The sequence below is a fragment of the Cimex lectularius genome, unplaced genomic scaffold (genome assembly GCF_000648675.2).
Source record: "Cimex lectularius strain Harlan isolate CLEC.00 unplaced genomic scaffold, Clec_2.1 scaffold136, whole genome shotgun sequence".
NCBI classification, from domain to species: domain Eukaryota; kingdom Metazoa; phylum Arthropoda; class Insecta; order Hemiptera; family Cimicidae; genus Cimex; species Cimex lectularius.
The window spans coordinates 371,946-394,326 of NW_019394223.1; the positions used below are offsets into that span (position 1 = coordinate 371,946).

At 33.4% G+C, this 22,381-nt stretch overlaps 1 protein-coding gene and 1 non-coding gene across 2 annotated transcripts in view; one reads left to right on the top strand and one right to left on the bottom strand.

Annotated features, from left to right (window-relative positions):
• Positions 1-2,598: 2,598 nt before the first annotated feature.
• Positions 2,599-22,381, top strand: part of LOC106663826 (mannosyl-oligosaccharide alpha-1,2-mannosidase IA-like) — a 206,641-nt gene continuing 186,858 nt past the window's right edge. The window contains exon 1 of the mRNA XM_014388920.2: positions 2,599-3,301. Within this exon, the coding sequence (XP_014244406.1) occupies positions 2,684-3,301 (618 nt within the window). The 5' untranslated portion in view covers positions 2,599-2,683. The remainder of the gene's footprint in view (positions 3,302-22,381) is intronic.
• Trnaa-cgc lies at positions 18,083-18,154 on the bottom strand. The gene has a single exon. It is a non-coding gene; the product is annotated as a tRNA-Ala (tRNA).

The following is a 22,381-nucleotide window of genomic DNA, read 5'->3' on the forward strand; positions in this document are numbered from 1 at the left end:
CCTATTATAAAAAGAGCCTGATAGATTACAAAAAAAATATAATGTAGGCATATCACACTAATCAATTTATTATTATAATTATTCCTTTATTATATAAGCACTTTCAACTTACATATAGCACATTTTTTTTATCATTACTATGTAAAATGTTCTTCCCAAAACATGATTATTATAAAAAATAATAATTTAAAAACCTAGCTTGGTCTATTGGAAAAATGTATGTTTTCAAACTCTTAAGATTACAAACAAGTAACAATTTAAAACAAATTAAGATTATAAAAAGCAACAATTTATTTAAAAAAAAATTCTTTTTCAATGTATTTTTACAACTGGCTCACACAATTGCCATTTAAAGTGCCTTAAAAAATTGTTGCAAACAAAATAGGTAGAATAAGATTAAATAGTTTCTATGTCAATCGTCAATGCCAATGAAATTTTTAAAATAAATGTAAATTTAAACAACTCTTTTTATAGAAATGATGAAGTAGATATTAATGTTGGTTCTAGTATAACTTTCATTTAAAAAAAGTGACTGCTTTTTATTTTCTCAAATTTATATATTTGTTTATATTGTGTGAAACTTGATTGTATCATCGTTATTTTATCCTTATTCAAGTTTTAATAAATCATCATTAAAACAAAATAAACAGGCAAAATCTTTTTTTTCCTAACTTAAAAATATGAGAACAAATAAATTTTATGATCTGACATGGTGAAAGAAAAAAAAAGTTGTATGGGATGAGCACTTTTTTATAATGGAAAAAAATAAATATATATTTGAATTGAAGTGAAAACACATTTTTTCCAAGTGTCGTGCAAATCCTCAATGTACTACCAATCGTGATCGACAACAGTGAAGCTGTCATTGCTACGGCTGTGGTTACTGTTTTTTTGTAGTGGCTACAAAGTCAGTCACAAATCAGTTACATAGTACTTTTCCCCCTTCTTACTTTCGATCTGTTTTATATTGAAGATGTGTTATATTATTACATCATTAAAAGCCACTAATTGGCGATGGTTTTATTTTTATGCATAACAAAGCAAGGATGTGCACAGCTAGGATCGTTGGTAACCACTTGGAATGGGAATGGAACAATTCAATGTTTGGAGTGCTGAGTATACTGAGTTGCTTCTATCCCAAACCAGGATTAACACTGACCACTTGTGAGCGGAGGTAGGTCACTCCCCTTGACAATCTAAACAAACGTGTGATAAGGCCATGTGCCAGGTGCGCACATTAAAGAACCTCATTGTCCTTGTGATGACGTTGCGACCCCCAATGGGAACCATGTTCGGAGCGGCCTGCATGTAGTCCCGACTTAAACCCTATAGAACACTTTTGGGACGAGTTGTCAAACAGGGTAAAGAGTCGCCCAGCGATGCATGAGAATTTGCATGAAGTAAGAATGGTCTGTTAGAGGAGTATGTGGCAGAGTCCTGTTAGGAGACCATCCAGAATCCTTGTTCGGTTGCCTTCCAGTAATTCTTTTGTAAGTTTTTCGGATGGTCCTTCTATGAATCTCTTTGCATGCCTCCTACCTGTGGTATTATTTCACCAGGTTTTGGACTCATTAAGGATAAATGTTAAGATGTATCCTCTTTTGTGGCAGGCTGCTAAGCCACAGTAGGGTTCATGACCCAGAGAGTCCATGTTGGCCCCATTTTTGGCTAACATGTCAACCTTTTCGTTGCTTTTATGCCCCGAATGTCCAGGGACCCATGCCAGGGTAAGGTCATTATTGTCACTGACCTCCATGTTTTCATAGGACATTTATAGTACATTTTTTTACTCAGTTCGATTTTTTTAAATTTAATCTTTTTATTTAGCAATATCTTGTCTCAGTCTATATTATACTTCAATTTTATACCCTTTTATACCCCTAAATTCTACAGGGCTGTCGATAATCGCCTTAGAGATGACCATGATGCAAGAAAATGATCCATTGGCCATTGGCTAAGCTTTTTGAGGGAAAGAAGGCAATTCACTAAAATCAATGGTATTGGTTTGTTTTGGTTGTTTTTCTTCGAAAACTTTAAACATATACAGTAAACAACAAAATAAAAATTATAACAATTGCAAATACTTACTTAAAAAACGAGGGTGGACACTTTTTTTGCCTCCAGGTTTATGTGCGTTGTTTAATATCACATATTACATGCTATATGGTTTTTGTTATTAATAAAAGTTTATCGATGTAAGACACTGTGTTATAAGGTTTGTTTCTATTTCACTGAAGGTGTTTGGAGATTTTTTTCTGATTGTGAGTGAAAATTGGGTCACTTAAAAATTAAAACTGAAATCACCGCCTTTTTTAAAGTTGTCAAATGTCGAGGGAACGTTAACCTGATGCCGGCGATTGTAACCTCGCGATAAGATGCAGGAATGTTTTCTTAATCGGCAAATCAAAGAATTTTGAAATGTTTTTTGTTTCGGTGTTATCGTGAATATGATTTTTGCATTTAAAACGATTGTATTTGTCTGGTTGGTGGAGTGGAATGGTGAAAAAAGTTTTCGGCGTACGGGGAAATTGTTGCTCGGTCGTGGTCTCGCGTTGGGTAGACTGGGAGCTACTCCCACTTCTCGGGTTTCTTATTTGTCAAAATTAGTTGGTAAAATGGCGTGAGAGCGATGGACGTGCGCGAGTCCGACTCATAAGAGAAACAGCATCGCGGGAACGGAATAATGGCAACGACGGGCATTTTGCCGACCCATCAGCGTTTCCTGAACGGGGCCCCTGTCCCGAGCTCTGCGCGCCGGTCTTTCAGGCCCAGGGAAAAGTACCTTATCCTGCTCGTGTTCCTCACTTTCGGCCTCGTCTGCTTTGGCGGCTTTTTCTTCCTCCCAGAGTTCAAGTCGGGCGTGAGCGGTAACAGCGTCTATACGGTGTACAAGAGGATCCAGAAGGCGGGCCCCGAGCTCCTGATACCGGCGCCGCCGCACATGCACGACTTCAACGAGAGCCCGGGGATTTTCGGGCACGGCGACCCCCACGGCGAGGACCCGCACAGGCTCGAGGACCGGGCGAAGCTCCTCGCAAAGATCGCCGAGGACGAGGAAAAGAACCAGAAGGTCCTGGAACGTCCGGACGTCCGGGTGATGAGGCCGGGGAGCTCGTCCACCAGGCTGGTCGAAACCCAACAGAAGCAGGTCGAGACCAACGTCGAACAGGGTCTCAACATCATCGAAGACGAGAACGCCGTCAATACAGTTCCTCCCAGCTTCGCAGATCATTATCCGCTCACCTACAACGGTGAAGACCCGGACAGAGAGGTGCAACAGAAAAGGGCCAAAATATTAGAGGTATGTACACCTTACTTGTCTTCTTACCATCTAATCAGAAACATACACAAAAGTTAAAAACTATAGACGCTTTAGTAGAAGTCCATTCCAAAACCCTCTTCTTAGTCCTTAACTTCAATCAATTTCAATCTAATGAGCCTCCATTTTAGTCCAGCATGCATCATTGACATCTGTACTTAACTTTTTGAGTTTACTGTCCACCATTGCATAAAAACATTCCAGCCAAAATAAACAAAATTTGCTATTAATCAATTTTTTTTACGTAATCTTAGAAACGTTTATGTACTGTTAGGATAAATAAAAAAACGTATATAGTGTAGAAACTATGTGATGATAGAGTCATGAGACATTTGTACGACCAACATTATTATTTTTCGTATCACCAACTCAAATGCAGAATTGCCAACACAATCCTGTTCATAACCCGTAAAGCCTAAATCTTTAATAAATTGGATTGCAACGAGCTTCCATTTTAGTCCAAGGGCTTCATTGACATCTGTACTGATTTTTCTATGATTACTGCCCTCTATTGCCTAAAAGATACTTAAAATAAATAAAATGGTTGAATTTGCTAATGAATCTTAAAAAGGTCTATGCTTTTCAATATAAAGAGCCTTCATTTCAATCCAGCAGGTATCATTGACATCTGTATTGATGCCCATAGACATTCTAGTCAAAGTAAACAAAATTAACAATTAATCAACTGTTTCGTATTATAATCTTAGGCATTTTGAACAATAATTGCGGTTAGTTACATGAACTGACATTTAATGCATTTGTTTGTTAGCGTAAAACAAAAAGTACCAACTGGCTATGCCTATAGACAGACATTCTACTCAAAGAAAACAAAAGTAACAATTAATTTTTCTATTAATTAAGGTTTTTAGTTGAGATAAAAAAGTCAGTGTCATGAGCGGGGAGCGACCTCGAAAACTAGTGAATGTAACCATTAATTTTAGTACATATTATGTTCTTAGAAATTTTGAAGAACAATTTTTTTTTTTTTTTTGTTGCTAGCTAAAACAAAAACTTACCAAGTGCAGAAACAGTATAAAGAGCATCACGAGACTTTTTGTACGACCAACATCATTATTTTTCGTATCACCGATTCAAATTCAGAATTTGCTAACACAATCCTCTTCTTAACACTTAAAGCTTAAAAGTTCAATAAATTGCAGTGCAATGAGATTCCATTTTAATCTAGGGGCTCCATTGACATCTGTACTGAACTTTCTGCGATTACTGCCCATTACTGTGTAAAGATACTTAAAATAAACAAAATGGTTGAATTTGCTAATGAATCTTAAAAAGGTCTATGCTTTTCAATATAAAGAGCCTTCATTTCAATCCAGCAGGTATCATTGACATCTGTATCGATGCCTATAGACATTCTAGTCAAAGTAAACAAAATTAACAATTGACCAACTGTATAGTATTACTATATTAGAAATTTTGAACAACAATTGTAGTTAGTTACATGAACTGACATTTAATGCATTTTTTTGCTAGAATAAAACAAAAACGTACCAAGCGCAGAAACTGTGTTGATATATAGCATCATGAGACTTTTTGTACGACCAACATCATTATTTTTCGTATCACCGATTCAAATTCAGAATTTGCTAACACAATCCTCTTCTTAACACTTAAAGCTTAAAAGTTCAATAAATTGCAGTGCAATGAGATTCCATTTTAATCTAGGGGCTCCATTGACATCTGTACTGAACTTTATTGATGAGTGATCGTGTCCTAAATATAGTCTAGTGAAAATATACAAAAGTAACAATTATTTAACTTTATAGTATCGTAATTTTACAAATTGTTCAACAACAATTGCAATTAGCATAAACTGCCTTTTAATGCAAACTAGCTTTTTTATTGGTAACATAAAACAAATAACGTACAAAGCGCAGAAACTATGTATCGATAGCTTTGTGGTACTTACCTCTGCATAATCGACATTATTAATCTTTGTGTCACGATCCCACAACCAACAAATATTGAATTAGTACACAAAATCATCTTCATAACCTTTAAAGGAAAGTTTAAAACGTCTATAAACTATATAATGGGCATCCATTTTAGTCCAGGGGCAACATTGACATCTGTACAGAACTTTCAGTGAATACTGCCTCAAAGATATTCAAAATAAGCTTTAAGTGGTGAACAAACTCATCTTGATAATTCTTAAAGCTTATGACCTCTATGAATTTTAATATAAAGAGCCTCCATATTAATCTAGCAGGTATCATGGACATCCACACTGATGCCTAAAGTCATTCTAGTCAAAATAAACAAAAGTAACAATTAATCAACTTTTTGGTAACAAAATCTTAGAAATTTTGACCAACAATTGCAATTAGTTACAAGAACTCCCATTTATTGCAAACTGACTTTTTTATTGCTAGCATAAAACAAAAAACGTACAATTGTACAGAAATTATGTATCAATAACATCAGGAGAGATTTTGTATGACTAATCGTACCACCAACTCGCAAATATCACATGCGAAATTTGCACAAAAATTCACTTCTTATATCCCTTAAATCAGAGTTTAAAACGTCCATGAATTTTAATATCATGAGCCTCCATTTTGTCCAGAGGGCATTATTGAAGTCTGTACTGAACTTACTATGATTATTGATGAGTGTGTACTATTGTCTAAATACATTATTTTCAAAATTAACAAAAGTAGCAATTAATCAGTTTTTTTACTGACGGGATGGTAGAAATTTTGCGCTAAATGACGGTCTCATGAATTGCCATTTCAAGCATATATGAAAACTTACATAGTGCAAAAACTATGTATCAATAGCTCTATGAGACTTGACGAATTTCAATATAATTAGCCTCCATTTTAATCCAGGGACATCATTGTTATCTGTACAGTACTTTCTGTGAAATTTTTAGCAAAAAAGGCAATTAGTTCCATGAACAGACTGTCATGCAATCTGGCGTTTTTTGTACATTTACGACAAAACTGGATACATACATTGTGCAGAAATCACATATTTATAGATTTATGAGACTTATGTTCGATCAGTCTTCTTTTTCTTCATAATCACCTACCCTCCCACAAACGTCAAATGTTAAATTTGCGCACAAAATTCTTTCCTTAACCCTTAAACTAAAAGAAACAAATCGGCACTGGACCCTATTGCGGCATTGCAAATTACGAAAACTTAGGTCCATTAGATAATTGGTTAAGGATCAGTCCTCGATTCAATGGATTGTATTTCTGAGGGACACAAAATAGTTCATCAAAGGACATTTGATAAACGGCAGAACTACTAAACTTCGGACGTATTAGGACTAGAAAGACAATAGGTGTACTGACACTGATGATTGAAGCCTCCGGAGGTACATCTAAAGACACAGAGCAGCATATTACCAGGTCTGTGCCTGGTGACAGGTATAATGTCTGTGCAGATATTACCAGGATGAAGAGGAAACTAAGGGAACAGGTCTTGTATTGGCGAAAAGCTATGCAGGCTCAGATTCATTCCTACTTCTGGGAGAGGAAAAGCCAAGGCCTGCAGGGTACACACGGTAGTACTTAATTAAGCTTTGGGATCTAATAGAAAGCCTTAAGTTAACTAAGAGTTCTACATAACAATGGAAATTGCATAGTCGATCAATGTTGGTGGCTGTTTTAAGATCGTTAAGAGGCAACGAAACAGGCATAATTTATGGTTATATCATTTATGTGCATATCGACCATGGCCTTCCGATATTTTCTCATCAGATATGGGATTGTAAACTGACGTACTACGTAAGCTTTATACGCTTTGTAAAGTTGTGTTGGGTGGTCTGCGAATTATTGACGATTTGTCCCTGATATTCCTGTTCCGCTTATCTCATTACATTAACATTGATCCATTGTGAACTCTATAAACGGTTAGTTAATGTTTGGAATGTCTTATGCCTTTTGTGCAAACTATTCCTTAACATTTAAAATTTTGGCTATATGAAACACGTCATAAACAAAAATCGCCTAAACTGGTATTCAAGAAAATCTTGTTGAAAATCTCGATTAAAATAAAAGATATATAATAACAAGCTTGTACAATCTAGTTTTTCTTATTTTAACTTATTGCAATATATATTGCATCAGTTTTATATGGACGGCTTTTAGCAAGTATGAGGGCTAGTGAACGGCAGTTGTCAGCACTTGATAAGAACATTAGGTCTTTCCCAGATCATCCATTAGGGTTTTGTCATATGCTTTTAGACATACCAAACTCTATTTATTAGTATTTAAAGTTTTTGTCTGTTAAAATTTCATTCATTTATTTTTTCAAATTGATTGCATCAAAAAAGGGCAAATTTCGCTAATACTGCGTGTCTTCTGTACGCCTTTGTAAAGTCAATGGTGATCTGCAACTGGTCGAGAATTTATTATCATAACATTACATACAGCATCATGTTTTCCGTTGCATTTGTAAATAACTTAGCATATTAATCAATGCATTATTGGATCGACATGCCCTTGTGAAGTTCTCTGCGTCTCTGCTCATTCTGATCCGTCAATGTCAATATAGACACATATTCACCAAATCTTAATAGTCAAAAGCGTTTTGGCATTTTATCAATTCATGGCTTAATAACCTAACATTAGTTGTCGTTTTGTAAAGTACTTTACAATATTGAGTAACGGGGCTGACATGGTTTTATAAATTTATATTAGGTGGTCTGCGATTTGTTTAACATTAGTCATGATTAATTAGTTACATAGTTGATACATTAGGCCATCATTATATTTCGTCCATTATCGGTTAATGCCTTTTTATATAGGACTTATGGCCACCTCTAATCGATATTTTACCAAATTTGTCATTATTATAAGACACGAGGAAATTTTTTTCTTTTTAACTTACTCCTCGATATAAAATTTGTACGAACAAACTATTATAATAACTTCAGAGGGTTTCGTAGAAAAATATCCATTATAAAGGGTTGGATCCTCCGGGCTTGATATTTTTAAAGAATCTTTCTTTTGACAGGTCTAGGATGTTTAAAGTGATCTTTGAAATTTTTTCAAAGATTTTTAAAACAGGTGTTTGAAGTCAAGATTATTAGCGATTCGGGCAATTTTTTTTCAGTTTATTGTTGCGTGGTATGTGTTATGAGTTTCAACTAACGATTATACCAAATGCGCCCATTAAACCTGTCCCGGAGGAGTAAATGTTTAGGGAGCCAAGAGTAAAAAAAAATCTTTTAAATTTTATTTATGAATTGATGGGGAAATAGTACATAATTTCAGTTTTTTGTTTATATGTGTAGTATTTAGTGACCGTTAATTAATGATTATTTAGAGATCGTGAGATGCGATCTGGTTTGATGTTAGAAAAACATTTGCTTTACCGTGTTACCGTGCCAACGTTTCGATCTTTATTGAGGTCATCTTCAGAGCCTGGGATTTACAAACATTGTTTAAATTATACAAATTCATGTAAGATATGAATATGAATTTATACTATGACGTAAACAATAAATAAATTTTAGGTTATATCAAAGTATTTGTACTCACTCAAAGTATGCATAAGTTGTCGGATAATTTATTCAATTGGTTTTGTAAATTTGTTTATATTCTCAACTTAATTTTTTTGCGTTAGCTTTTGAATCAATTTTACGTTTTGTAGTTTCTATTTTTTTAAAATGAAGAGATCTTTACTATTCTAGTTTGGCACAACCGAATTTCTTATCGCCATGGTCATTTGCTTGAGAGGCTGGTTATTAAAAAAATCTGATATTTCTACAGTACTGATGATTCAGTGTCTATGCAAATCGTTAAAAAGAGCCTATATTAGTTCACAGTGAGGGGGTTAATCAGTCATTTTTAAAGAAACGATCTTTCATGGTTATGAACGTCTATTTGAAACGCCATCAATGCGTATTCATTGTCATCTCGATTGGCCTTGTTTCCAAAGTCAAAGTCAAAGAAGAGGTTTTATGAAATCGATTTATTAAATTTTGCTTTATTTGTGTTTTATACTGATTTCCTGTGGCGTACAGATACCTGATGTGCAGAAAAGTCAAAGACAATGACGGTTACATTATCCGAAATCATTAGAAAATTTCCACATTTATATATGTACTTAATTTTTTCTTGCCATTATTTTGAAACTATTCCAGTCCTATAATCGTTTAGAAAGCAAGTATATTTATTCTTTCGATGAGCCTTAATGGGTCTGTGTGTCAGCGTCAATTGATGGGTGGCGGGGAAAACGAGAGTCTTTCTGAGGAGCATTTACGATTGAATCGTTGATAAAAATTAAACAATCGACGTATCGACGATGTTTTACCGTAATCGAAATGCTAATTTCATCGGACATTGGTACAATTCGTGAGAAAGAATAATTCGTTGGGCTTTTAAATCTTCATTAATTGTTATGAAGGTTTTTGCTGAAGGTTCTTTCTAATTGTAATTCATTCGTCGTTTTAGAGACCCTCTGACGTTGATTTTTGTCTTTTGACAGTTTTTTAAAAATATAGTTTCTAAAGCGCAATCACAACCCTGGATCGATAATTTATTATTTAAATTCTAAACGTGATTTTCCATCATGTTGACTTATATTTTATGTGTTTAAACGCGACATCAATATATCAAATTTTTTGATTTTACATACTCTGTGAATTTGTTAACAGTTGTCCTTAATTTTCGTTCTAGCTGTTCGAGAATGTTTAGAAATTCGAAATTCTGCAGGCAATACTGTTGTTTTAAGTATCACATTATAATATTTTGAACTGGTCGTTAATTGGGTCTAGCTGGTTTTCATGAAGACCAATTGGGTAATTTAATCTAGACTTGGAAACTTAGGGATTTCCAAATTTGATTAAAGTTTTTATGTTTTCTCTGATGTTACTACGTAGTCTATATTTTATCTTAATATCATGTTTAGCGTGTACTTACCTTAGTTGTCGGTATTTTCACAAATGTTGTTTAATTTTTGTTTGTTGTACTTACTCCTTAATATAAAGTGTCGTAAACAAATCTTAAAACATAAACACTTGGGTTTGCTTAGTAGAACGTCCTCAACTTCAAACGATTAGTCCTCCGTGCCGAATATTTCTCACGGGGCATACTCAATCAATTTTTGACATCATTAGGCTCAGGTTATAATGTTTATTTTACTTCAATTTTATGCATTTACGTTTTATTTGCAGTACTAAACATGTCCAGAGTCAGTTTTTAAACGATTCCCTATCCTTGGTCGATCTGGCAAATCTCTTGAGCTGAGCTATTTTATTGAAATTCATGCTGTTCCAGATTTTTAGTAAATATTTTTCGCATATTGTGAATGCGTATTGTTAGATTATTCCAACCATACAAAAGAAATTTCTCTCTCTCTCTCTCTCTCTCTCTCTCTCTCTCTCTCTCAATAAATTAGTTAATAAGTAAATAAAAAAATAAGTCCATTGAAATACACCTTGTTGGGTTGATTTAGACATTTTGTACAGAATATAGCACATTAAAATGATAAAAATGCAAGTAGAAACTAGTAATGACTGATTTGCGAGTATCTGTCCCGGAGGACCAATATTTGAAATACCAATGAATAGTAAATAAATTTTAAAGTTGTTAACTTAGCATGTCTAAAAAGTAACATCATAACCCAAGTCCTAACATCCTAGAAGAGTTGGAATTGGCTGTTCTTGACGGATGGGAAAGAATTCCTCAGGGCTTGTGACCTTTATTAATGCTATAAGTCCTTAAATTGATGAGCGAGAATTGAAAAAGTCTAGGTTTTGTACATAGTAAACTGTTGCCTTATTCCAAGTTATAACTACTAGCTGTTGGAAATAATATTTAAATTAAAGAAGGATTGTTGTTTAAACATTGAGGAGTGGTACGGTTTTTTTTATATTGGGATAAAATTTATGAACAAATAAATTGTATAGAACAATTGGCATGGAAATGATATGATTCTTCACAACTGTTCACTTATTGTGCAGTACTAAAGCAGTTTTTTAAAATTACATTTAATTAATTTACAAATTACCATTTGTTGTTAGTATATTTGTTGAAATTTGCGTTATTAACTTTACCCTGTGTGTATCCTTTATAATTGCACAGGATGGGAAACAGTCAAAATTGGTAGCTCATACCAGATAGAAAGATTATATTGTATAAGTGTATGACTTTTATGGCTATCGTATAAGTATATGACTCGGATTTCTATTTTTCATTTTTGAAATCGTAATTTGGATTTTTAAAATATTTTATTCAATCATTAATTCCAACAAATCTTTTACAATCTGATAGAATATAAGAAGACTTTTTAACAAAAGTAATGGGGACCTTAAAATAAAAACGAAAATGAACACTTTGTACATTGAAAATATAACAAGCCAGGACTTCGAGCATAAAATAAACGTGTGTGGTGATTAGTGACCGTTAATCGAAAATTATTCAGAAATCGTGAGATGAGGTCTCGTGTGATGTATGTTTCAGAAAAAGTTTTCTTTATCGTGCCAACGTTTCGATCTTTATTGAGATCATCTTCAGGGCACTCTCAACACGACACGCAAGAATGGCACAATTACACAGAAGACAAACACTTTGAGCCCTGAAGATGATCTCAATAAAGATCGAAACGTTGGCACGATAAAGAAACTGTTTTTCTGAAACCTACATCACACCAGACCGCATCTCACAATTTCTGAATAATCATAAAATAAACAGTCTTCTTTAAGATCTTTAAAATTGAACTTAATTATAATTGATTGATTGTATTGTATTGATCATAAACTATTTCCAGTGAAATAATCTTTTATAAAACCCTATTGCTACCCCTAACGGTCAGTGTAGATAATATTTTATCCCAATATCTTTAAATGAGACCCTATAATTGCTTGCACCTCTAATGCCTTCCTATCTCACTTAAAAGGGAAGATTATCGCATGTTGATTACCTACGAATCACCATTTATAAATATATTAAATTGTAAAAGTGCGGCTAATCTAAGAACTTTATTATTTTTTATATCCTTTCCTCTTTTAAACCGAAAATACTAATCGGATGGCCTTCCATTCCCACAAAAGTAAATCGTGTGTACTTTTTTCGTTTTTCATCTTAAGTACTTTTTGCATTTTGTGTTCAGAATCGTCTCGATTTGTCGAAACATTCAGTTTTAAGACTTTCAACATATTCCAAACTTACAACTTTTACTTCCTGTAAACCTGTTTGTCCAAGTGAAATTTACATGTCCTGAATCGATACGGTCCTTCCTTTATGGAATCAATTCCCTTCTAATCTTTCCTACTTTAGTTAAATTAAAATTCATTCCTTATTTGTAAGTCAACTTATCTATGTAAAGAGTTTTATTTAATCAAAACCAAATCAACCATTTCTTTCAAATTATTTAGTTATTTTTAAAATATAATAAATAAGGGGGTATAACAAGATTGGGCAGTCGATCGATAGCATGAAACCTCTTCATGACGAATTCTTGTCATTCTCTAGTACCTAATATCTAGCCAATAATTAACTTTCTACAACCTTACAATGGGGAAAATTATGTCTTCACTGAGGTAAAAGTTTAAATAAAAATTATAGTTAATGGATAGATATGTTAACATTGACAGTACGTTTCTACTTTGACCCAGTTACTTTACTTAAAATCTTAATGAAAAAACAAAAAGTTTCAAGAGAATATATATGTAAAGCCTATGTTAATTGAAAACAATTAATTAGCAATAGGTTATGACGCTTTAAAAAAAAAGATTTATATATAAAAAATTACTGCATATACAATGAGAGGCAAATTTTTGTTGTTGTTTACTTGATATTTATAAATAAAAATATAAGATATAACTAAATAAACAAATTAAATAAACGATTAAACTGAGTAAAACAATTTTACCCAAAATGTTGCCATGGAAATAATGGAGAAAATTAAACTTTTTATGTAAGGTTTTTGGTTGAAATAACAAAGTTAGTGCCACGAGTGGGAAAAAATGAATTTATATAATGCTAAAATTTCTAGCATTGTATAAATTAATTTTTTTTCACATCCTACATGTATTTGTAAACTTTAATCAATGTTTATAACTCCCAGGCCCTGAGGGTGATCTCAATAAAGATCGAAATGTTGGCACGATAAAGAAACTGTTTTTCTAAAACCTACATCACACCAGACCGCACCTCACGCTATCAAAATACTCATTAATGACTATGTCGAGTAGAGGTCAGTGTTATAATTTTGTAAAGGCTAAAGTTCTACTGCTACATCTGCTAAAATCGTTTACATAAGGTTGAATACAGCATAAAACAATAAGTACGCCCTAGTGCAATTTTCGCCATTAAAAGTTTTATATTTGATTTTATTTTATTGCAATTTTATTATAATACATATTCTGTAATACCCGTGAGTCCTGAAAATCTCCAAGTTCCGTCTCTTTTAAAACTTCTAAAATAGGTTTTTAAATCAACTGAAATAATTGGACAAACAATGACAATTTTTTCAAACGAAATATTGGGTTGTCCGGAAAATAATGCAGGATTTTGGTATTAAACAAAAAAAAGAAACTAGTTACTTTAAAGCAATGTTCTTTAATCAAAATAATTTATTTCTCCCAACGTGTTGGTAACTTATTAATTCCGTCTGAGTAGAATTCAGAATTTTTAGAATTGATAAAGTCAATAAATGCATTTTCCAGTTCCGTTTGATTTTTGAATATTATGTGTTGTAAGTAGTGGTCCAGGTGTCTAAAAAAATGGTAGTCAGTAGGCGAGAGGTCCGGAGAGTAGGGTGGGTGAGGCAAAGTTTCATAGCCAAGCTCCAATAATTTTTGTGACGTTACACGTGACACATGTGGTCGAGCGTTGTCATGCAACAAAATGGGCCCTTTCCGATTGACCAAAGAGGGCTTCATTACTGCCAATTTCTGATGCATGGTATTAATTTGGTTACAGTATGATTCAGCATTGATGGTTTCGCCAGGATTTAAGAAGCTGTAGTGTATTAAACCAAATGAAGCCCACCATACCGTAACCATTACCTTTTTTTGATGAGTTGGGGGCTTTGGAAAATGTATTGGAGCTTCTCCTTTGTCGAGCCACTGTCCAGAACGTCTAGTGTTATCGTAGAGAATCCACTTTTCGTCACATGTAACAATTCTGGCCAGAAATGGGTCATTTTTGTTTCGACAAAGAAGTGATGCACAAACATCAAAGCGCTGATTTTTTTGGCGATCGTTTAATGAGTGTGGAACCCAATTTTCGAGTTTTTTCACTTTTCCAATCGCCTTGAGGTGGTCAGCGACGGTCGTTTTACTGACTTTGAGTTGCTCTGCAAGTTCTCGAACAGTTGTTTTGGGGTTTTCTTCCACCACTGATCGCAGAACATCATCATTAAGAGAGGAAGGCCTTCCACGACCTTCTTCATCTTCAAGGCTGAAATCTCCCTCCCGAAATTTTTTAAACCACCTTTGCACAGTGCACTCATTAACACAACCCTCGCCCCAGACTTGGTTAATGTTTCTAGCCGTTTGGGCTCCGCTTCGGCCGAGTTTAAACTCGTAAAAGAAAATCGTACGAAATTCTCGCTTTGACATTATAAGGATGACTGAATTATTTCCAAGTAGCGGAATGCTACAGAGGTAAACAAACAATATCATTTGGAAGAGGATTAATAAGTGTTGACATTCATACAAATGAGTAATCCTGTAAACGTAAACAGAATATTTTATATAGATTTTTTTTAATGAAAACTTAAAATCCTGCATTATTTTCCGGACAACCCAATAAAAAACAATGAAATTTTTAAAGAGTTTGTATAAATTTGCTGAGGAGTAAGAGAAGAACCCGAAACTGGTCCAAGAATAAAACTTAAACACTCAGAGTTCAACAAGGATGTTATTTTAATAAATCTTATCAGACTACAATAAACGACTATCTGGGAAACTACAAAACATCCTAACTAATCCTAAAATAAGTCCTAAAAGATAGATGAAGACTACCATATCGTTAGTATTCACCATTACCAAAAATTCAATAAAAACTTTAATTGCTTTGGTAGACATTGTGTGTGTACTTGTAAATAATATTTATCAAGACCACAGACGATTAATTTACTGGACCTTTTACTTTTGAAGAAATCAGCAATTATTTTTGTTTTTAAATTTATGGCTTTTATGTTACCCTATTATATTAGATTGAAAGACGCGCTCAACTACTTCTATAGGTCGATAATTAGGTTAGAAACTTGACTTTTTGTTTTTATAGTAAAAAAGTCACGAGAATCATTCCCTTTCCTGCCATACTTAAAATTTTTATTACAGTTTCTAGATCAGTCGTGTGCTATGGTTCGAAAATCATGGGTTGGGTAGAAAAATTATTTTGGCTTTTCATACGTAACGTTTTCCCATTACACTCCGACATAAATCTTGAGACTAACCTAGACTCAATATTTGGGCGAACCCATAAATACCATTTTATTTATACTGCTGCTAGAAATGCTTCATGAATGACTGTCCATTGTTTCCGAATTAATCATTAAAAAGCAAGTTTTGCATAATGAGACGCAAATGAATTATGAAGGATGCTTTGAAGGAATTTGTTCTCACAATCAGACGACTCTTCCAGAAGAGCTAGTAGCTGGTGTACGCATAACGTACATTCCTGACATTGTTTACATGGATACATTTAATGCTACTGTCAAGTTAGCTACATGACGAATTCAGCTCTTGCGAAATGTTTAATTTCAAGTTATATACTCGTAGACAGATAATCTCAGTTGTCGACTTCGCTTTAAAAGAAATTATGAAATGACCTGTTAGTTTATCGTTCCATGCCACTAAGCGCAACACGTAAGATAACAAACAAAAGCAGCCTCACTTTACTACTTCATTTTTAAAAATAACAAGAAAATGTAAATTTACTACTGCACACAAATATTTACGTGCCGTAATAACAGTTGATAAGGATTCTCCTTTTCGCAAGGTTGTTTAAAGTGATAACATTTTTTTTTAAATCACTAATCTTCTCCATTCATGTACAAGAAATAAATGATTAAGTTGTCAATTTTTATGAATCATGTATTCTCGGGGATGTTATTATTCTTCTAATTCAATTTAAATCATGTGACACTGTTATATATATATCTTAGTTTTTACGAACAATTCGCAGTGTTGTGACCATTTTCCCAATTAACTCCCCTAAAAAGAAGGCCCAAATTCTAAATTTAATATCCCAAAATTGTTTTGTATTGAAGGTGAATGTATAATTGTGGCTGAAAACTTGCAAGATGGGAGAAATAAATAATTAAATATAGAAACTCACACAAAAAACAGCACAGACACACACCCATTTCCTGATCCTGAAGGAAACAATTTTGAAACTGACGAGATTTCGAAGAAAAATAACCAAAACTTCCAATACGATTGATTTTAGTGAATTGCCTTATTTTGCTTCCCTCAACTATCAAGGTGCTTAGCCAATGGTCATATCTAAGGCGTCGGTCGACTGTCCCTGTTGAATTTATGGTGTAAAAAGAATAAAATCTAAGTACGTTGATCTCTTGCATTCGATGTAGCATCGGTTTTATGGGGTTTTGATTACGGCATCAATAGGCGGCTTTTTACCCTCCTTGGCAACTCGTCCCAAAGGTGTTCAATAAGGTTTTTGTCGGTATTACATGCTGGCCACTCCAAACATAGAATTGAAGCCCGTTCCAACTAGTCACCAACGATCTTAGCTGTATGGGGCCTTGCATTGTCATGCATAAAAATAAATCCTTCGCCAATTAGTGGCATATAAGGAACATAACATGATAACACATATTTAATGTATTGTGCAGGTGTTAAGGAACCCTCGATGAAGATCAGTTTGCGCGCCTTCCATAGATAGGAGGATGCCTGCCCAAACCATAACACCTTTGTAAAAGCTTCGCTAGTGGGAAAATGATGCGGGGATATATCGTTCTCTTTTTCTCCAAACACCCTATCGGCCGACAGAAGACCTCAAACACAACCTTGACTCATCAAAAAAACTTTTTTCGTCCAATCTTGCTCAGACTTTTTACCCTTGACAACTCGTCCCGAAGGTAGGGTTTAAGTCGGGACTACATGTTGGCCACTCCAAACATTGAATTGAAGCCCGTTTCAAGTCCAACAGTTCTAGCTGCTTGGGGCCTAGTTTTGCCATGCATAAAAATAAAACTGTCGCCAATTAGTGGCATATAAGGAACAACTTCCCATTATAACACATCTTCAATGTATCGCTTAGCTAGGGAAACCACTGGAACGTTAGAAAGAAGAGCTTTTTTAACTCAACCAAGACCTTGGATTAAAAGTATAATTAATTAAAAACATAATAGGTCAACTATTACTACTAAAAAACCAACAAAGAAAAGATTGATTCAAAGATTTATGTGTTTCGGCACCCAAACATTAAAAATGCCGAAACGCGTCTGAACCAACAAAAAATATTGAGGATAGGCAGATGGTAACGATCAAGCAGTAGGAAAAATTTTATGTTATTTTGGTCTGACTGATTTTAATTATTCACATCTTTCGTAATCTCAGAAAATTATAGGAGAGCTAAAATTGGTCTTTTAGATCCTATCTATGATTTATATCTCAGATGCGTATTAAATCGGTATAAAAACTAGAATCAACACGACTTAGTTTTCCGCGAATGACCATTAAAGTTGTAAATAAAATAGACCACTGTATATCCAGTGTTAAGAGTGGTACATTTATAGTGTAATTTAAATTTGTACGCCGGCGAAAGTGTTTCAATGAACTTTTGTGTGAAAATTTCGAAAAAAATTAATTGGAGATGCTGGGATTTGAACCCAGGACTTTCAGCATGCGAAGCAGACACTCTACCACTGAGTTACATCCCCGTGTTAGCTAGTTTCGTTCATTGCTAATCTTGAGCTGTACGTCGATTGTTGTTTTATATTCCGTTAAAATTTTTAAAATAATATTTTATTATTTATATTTATATTGTTTATTTGCATTTAGAGACGGTCTTTGAGAAGTGAATTATTATTGAAAATTGACTTGGCTAATCACTTATTCGGTTCCATTATGCTTATATTTTTTAATAACTAAGTCATAGTTTCTAATATTCCTGGATATTGTTAAATAACAATTCAGTTGATCATACCAACAACGATGCACTAGTAGAATAAACAACGTGTATATATTTTCAAGTTTTGTTTATTAGAAGAATTATAAAAGAAAGTTTATTAGAAGAAATATAAAACATAAATTTTGTATAAATATAATATAAACTCAATTCAAAGGTTCTATGGTTAGAAAAAAAATATTTTTTTTCTTTGATATCCTTTTGGAATATCGTCTGATAATAAATATTCAATAAAAATTATTCAAGGAGTTGACGAATGAATAGCATTCCAATGGAAACACCTTATTATTTATTTATTATTATGGATATACATTATTTATTTAGTACCATTTTCGAGAACAAAACATATTAACTTAAAAACATTTCTTTTTAACCATTTAGCCTATATTTATTATAACAGTTGAATTTTTTAAAACCCAATTAAAAAAAAATCTGGAATTTTAGTACGATCCATGATCAAGATGGCATTTTTTTAAAAGTATATCCTATATGTATTTTATGTTGGTTTGACATGGAAGTAACCCATGTTATTTCCCAATAATACATGCGTATTGAATTTTATTTGAACTTTAGGCTTTTGACAAAACATTCCAGCAACAAAGTTTATTTAATAAACAAAGTTTACGTTTAAAGTTAACAAAGTAAACAAAGTTTATTTCGTTTGTATTTTTCAAAATTTTGTTTGTTTCATTTTCACATGAGTTGCTACCTACCTATATTGGAATCATATGTACAAGGAGCTAGGAAAAGCACATACAGACTGTAGTCACAAATAAATTGGATGTTGACTCAATATTTCGTGCATACAATAATCAAATAATAAAAAGCTTCTCCTTCCTAAATATCCTGGAAACATTCTTTGCAACATCTTATAAAGTTTTACCAGTCTACAAAGAGGAAGAAGAAATAATGACAAAATCAAACAGATGGCTCCAAACCCAATGAAGATACCCTTTGGTTAGGTTTATTGTGTGCATTATTGCAAAACTGTCTTTCAAACTGAAATATATGGTATTCTTATGCTGTTGCAAACTCTTAAAAGGGGTTACACTCACATAAAAATTCTTTTAAGATCTGACAACCATGTGGCCTTAAAAGCATTAGCACATCAATGTGTCAGTTACAAAATAGTGAATGCATCCAACATCTCCAACCAAGTTCAAGCGCAGAACCTATAATAGGGATAGCAAGACAAATATAGACTCCTCCACTCAAAATGGGCCCACAAAAGCCAATTGGAGAAATGAACGAAATCTAGGATGCCAGACTAGTTAACTTAGAAGGGGACGGCCAGGTTGGTGTGTCATGGATTTGGACCAAACCTTTTTTTTTTTTGGCGATTCTACCCTCCAAAATATCGGACACGTACAAAATTAATAAAAATTATAAGTATGAAGTAAATTTAATTAAATGATCATAAATCGTTAATTACAGATTTAAAAAAATTATTTTTGGTGTAATAATTTCATTGCGGGTTAACATAAAAACAAAAATGTTCTACGACGCGCAATATTATAATTTGATATGATTTAAAAAGATAAATCAACAAAATTCTGTTTTGTTTTTTTTTTCACGAACATTCTATAAGCAACTTAGGTAAGAAAATGGTCAAAATTTGGATTTGACCTCAACGCCGTGATTTTAGCGTTTATACAACCCTTTCGCGGAAATCTGTGTAAAATAAGTTTTTTGACTGACTGATTTCGACGGCATTATGCCTGGCTGACATTCCTAGTTAAAGCTGTAACATAATTTTTCTGAAAACCTTCGAGACCGATTTTCATGGTTTATTGTCGAGTGCATTTTAAAACTGTGTCAATCATTAAAATCGGAATATTACTTCCATTAAAAAAATGAAGTTAATTTTTGACAAATAATTTTTCTATTTTGAGTATTTTCTTATTAAAATGTTTTGTGTTCTTATGGTACATACGTCGTTAAAAAAACTACGATCCGCTTCTTTCAAATAGTACATTTTATGTTTAAATTATTTTAGCCGTTCTTGAATTATGGTTATTTCAATCAGATATTTCGATGACGACCTTTTAAAATTCGGAAAGATATTAGGGATTAAAAAATCGATAAATTAAAATTAAAATTTAAATTAGGAGTCTCTACAGGTGCTAAAACGAAATTTCATATTAGTTCAAAAACGTTTATGACCTAGTTTACTTGAAAAAAAGTTTTTTGATATTTTTGGTTATTGATAAACTTTGTTAGCCTTTACAATATTTTTATTGCAATGCACATAAAAATGCTATAAAATGATATATTCATATAGTTATTTTATTTGAGAAAGTAGAACGGCGAAATAAGAATATTAAACAACGGTAAAATTCAACTTCCATTTTTTTTCTCCAGAACTTCACAAGAAGTGGTGGATACGTGTCTGATATTTTGAAGTGTAGAATCACCGTAAAATGTTTGGTCCAAATCCGTGTCACACCAACCTGGTCGTCCCCTTGTTAGTTAAAGAACGTCAAAACTTGCAAACGCATTGTTACAGGTTGACAAGGGAAAACAAAGGGGAATGATAGGGATATATACCGATCACTGGCATCTGATAAAACATCTACATATAATAACCCCAGTTGTAGGTTATGAATGAAAGGAAAAATACCCATATCATAATCGAATGTGAAGCAACTGCTCAATGGAGACATAACCTAGGGAACCAAGAAGACCCGGGAAAAAGAATTGCATTAATGAAGGTCTATGACATCCTATCTACTTAAAAGAAGATGGAATAAACCAGAAAGTTGCACTGCTTAGGGATTCCAACCTGGTATACTCATCATCACTATCATATTCAATACGATGCGATGTCATGTATAATAATTGCAAATTTATCGATAGGTATAAATTATTTGTATAAAATGCCTGGGTTAGTACAATTTGTCATAAATTGCATTGTGACCTTTCACCTGAGGCACTAACAAGGAAATCCGCTCAAGGACACTGTAATATCCATGGATTGATTGATGTGTTCTTTGCACTATTCAAGTAGAAAATTAAATGAAACTAGTTTTAAGCTTTCTATCAATTATATTTACATATTAATTATATATCCTAAAAACAATTGTTATATTGGCAGCTTTAATGTTTTCATTAAGGGTAGGGTTTTAATCTCTTTGCATAATTTCGTGTACCGATAATTATACACATTATCTCCTGTATTAGGATTTACATAAAGTTTTCTTTTTGTACTAGGGATAACGGATCGTAATTGTATTTTGGGACATCGTTTATACCCTAATTAAAATGTCCCTTCCTTTTAATCAATTAAAGGGTTTTCTCTTTGTACTTTTCCTGGTAATTAATTGACCTGTAAGAGCAATTTTGCCCTTTGGGCGGAATGTTAATAATTGTGGTCGTTTTCCTGTGTTAATCTGCGCTTTTTTCTTCCTTCACAGCCTAAAAAGTAAATATGCCTTATAAATTAAACGGTTTCTGAATTCCTCGTAATTAGACGTTCTTGAAGGAAGATGTTAGACAATTTTTGAACGTGCAACAATACCACGGTGGTTTGTAATTTCGTATCTAGTTCCAGATTTGTTCCGTTGTTGTAGAACGAAGTGAAATATTTACCTTAAATGGGAATGCTTCACAGCTTTATTTATCAATAACTTTTCCCTCGTTTTATTTAAGACATTAGCAGATAAAAATTCACCATTTAAATATAAATGTATACATTCTTGACAAAAAAACCACCTATTTTGAATGATAAAAGATTCTTATTAAGATGGATACTCAAACTTTCTTCAAAAAAGCATCAAATCTAACAGTTTTATTAAATAACTTCAATTTCGGCTATCACCGACATTTCCGTCTAAATTGACTGTATCCAACGTCCATAATCGTTTATTGCAGGACGTCCACCCGAGGGGTGAGCTCGTGTTGGAATTCATTTGCGAGAAAGCCCCATCCGAGGGGATCGGTGGGGCTGCATGGCAATTGTGTTGAATTAAATCTACGGTCC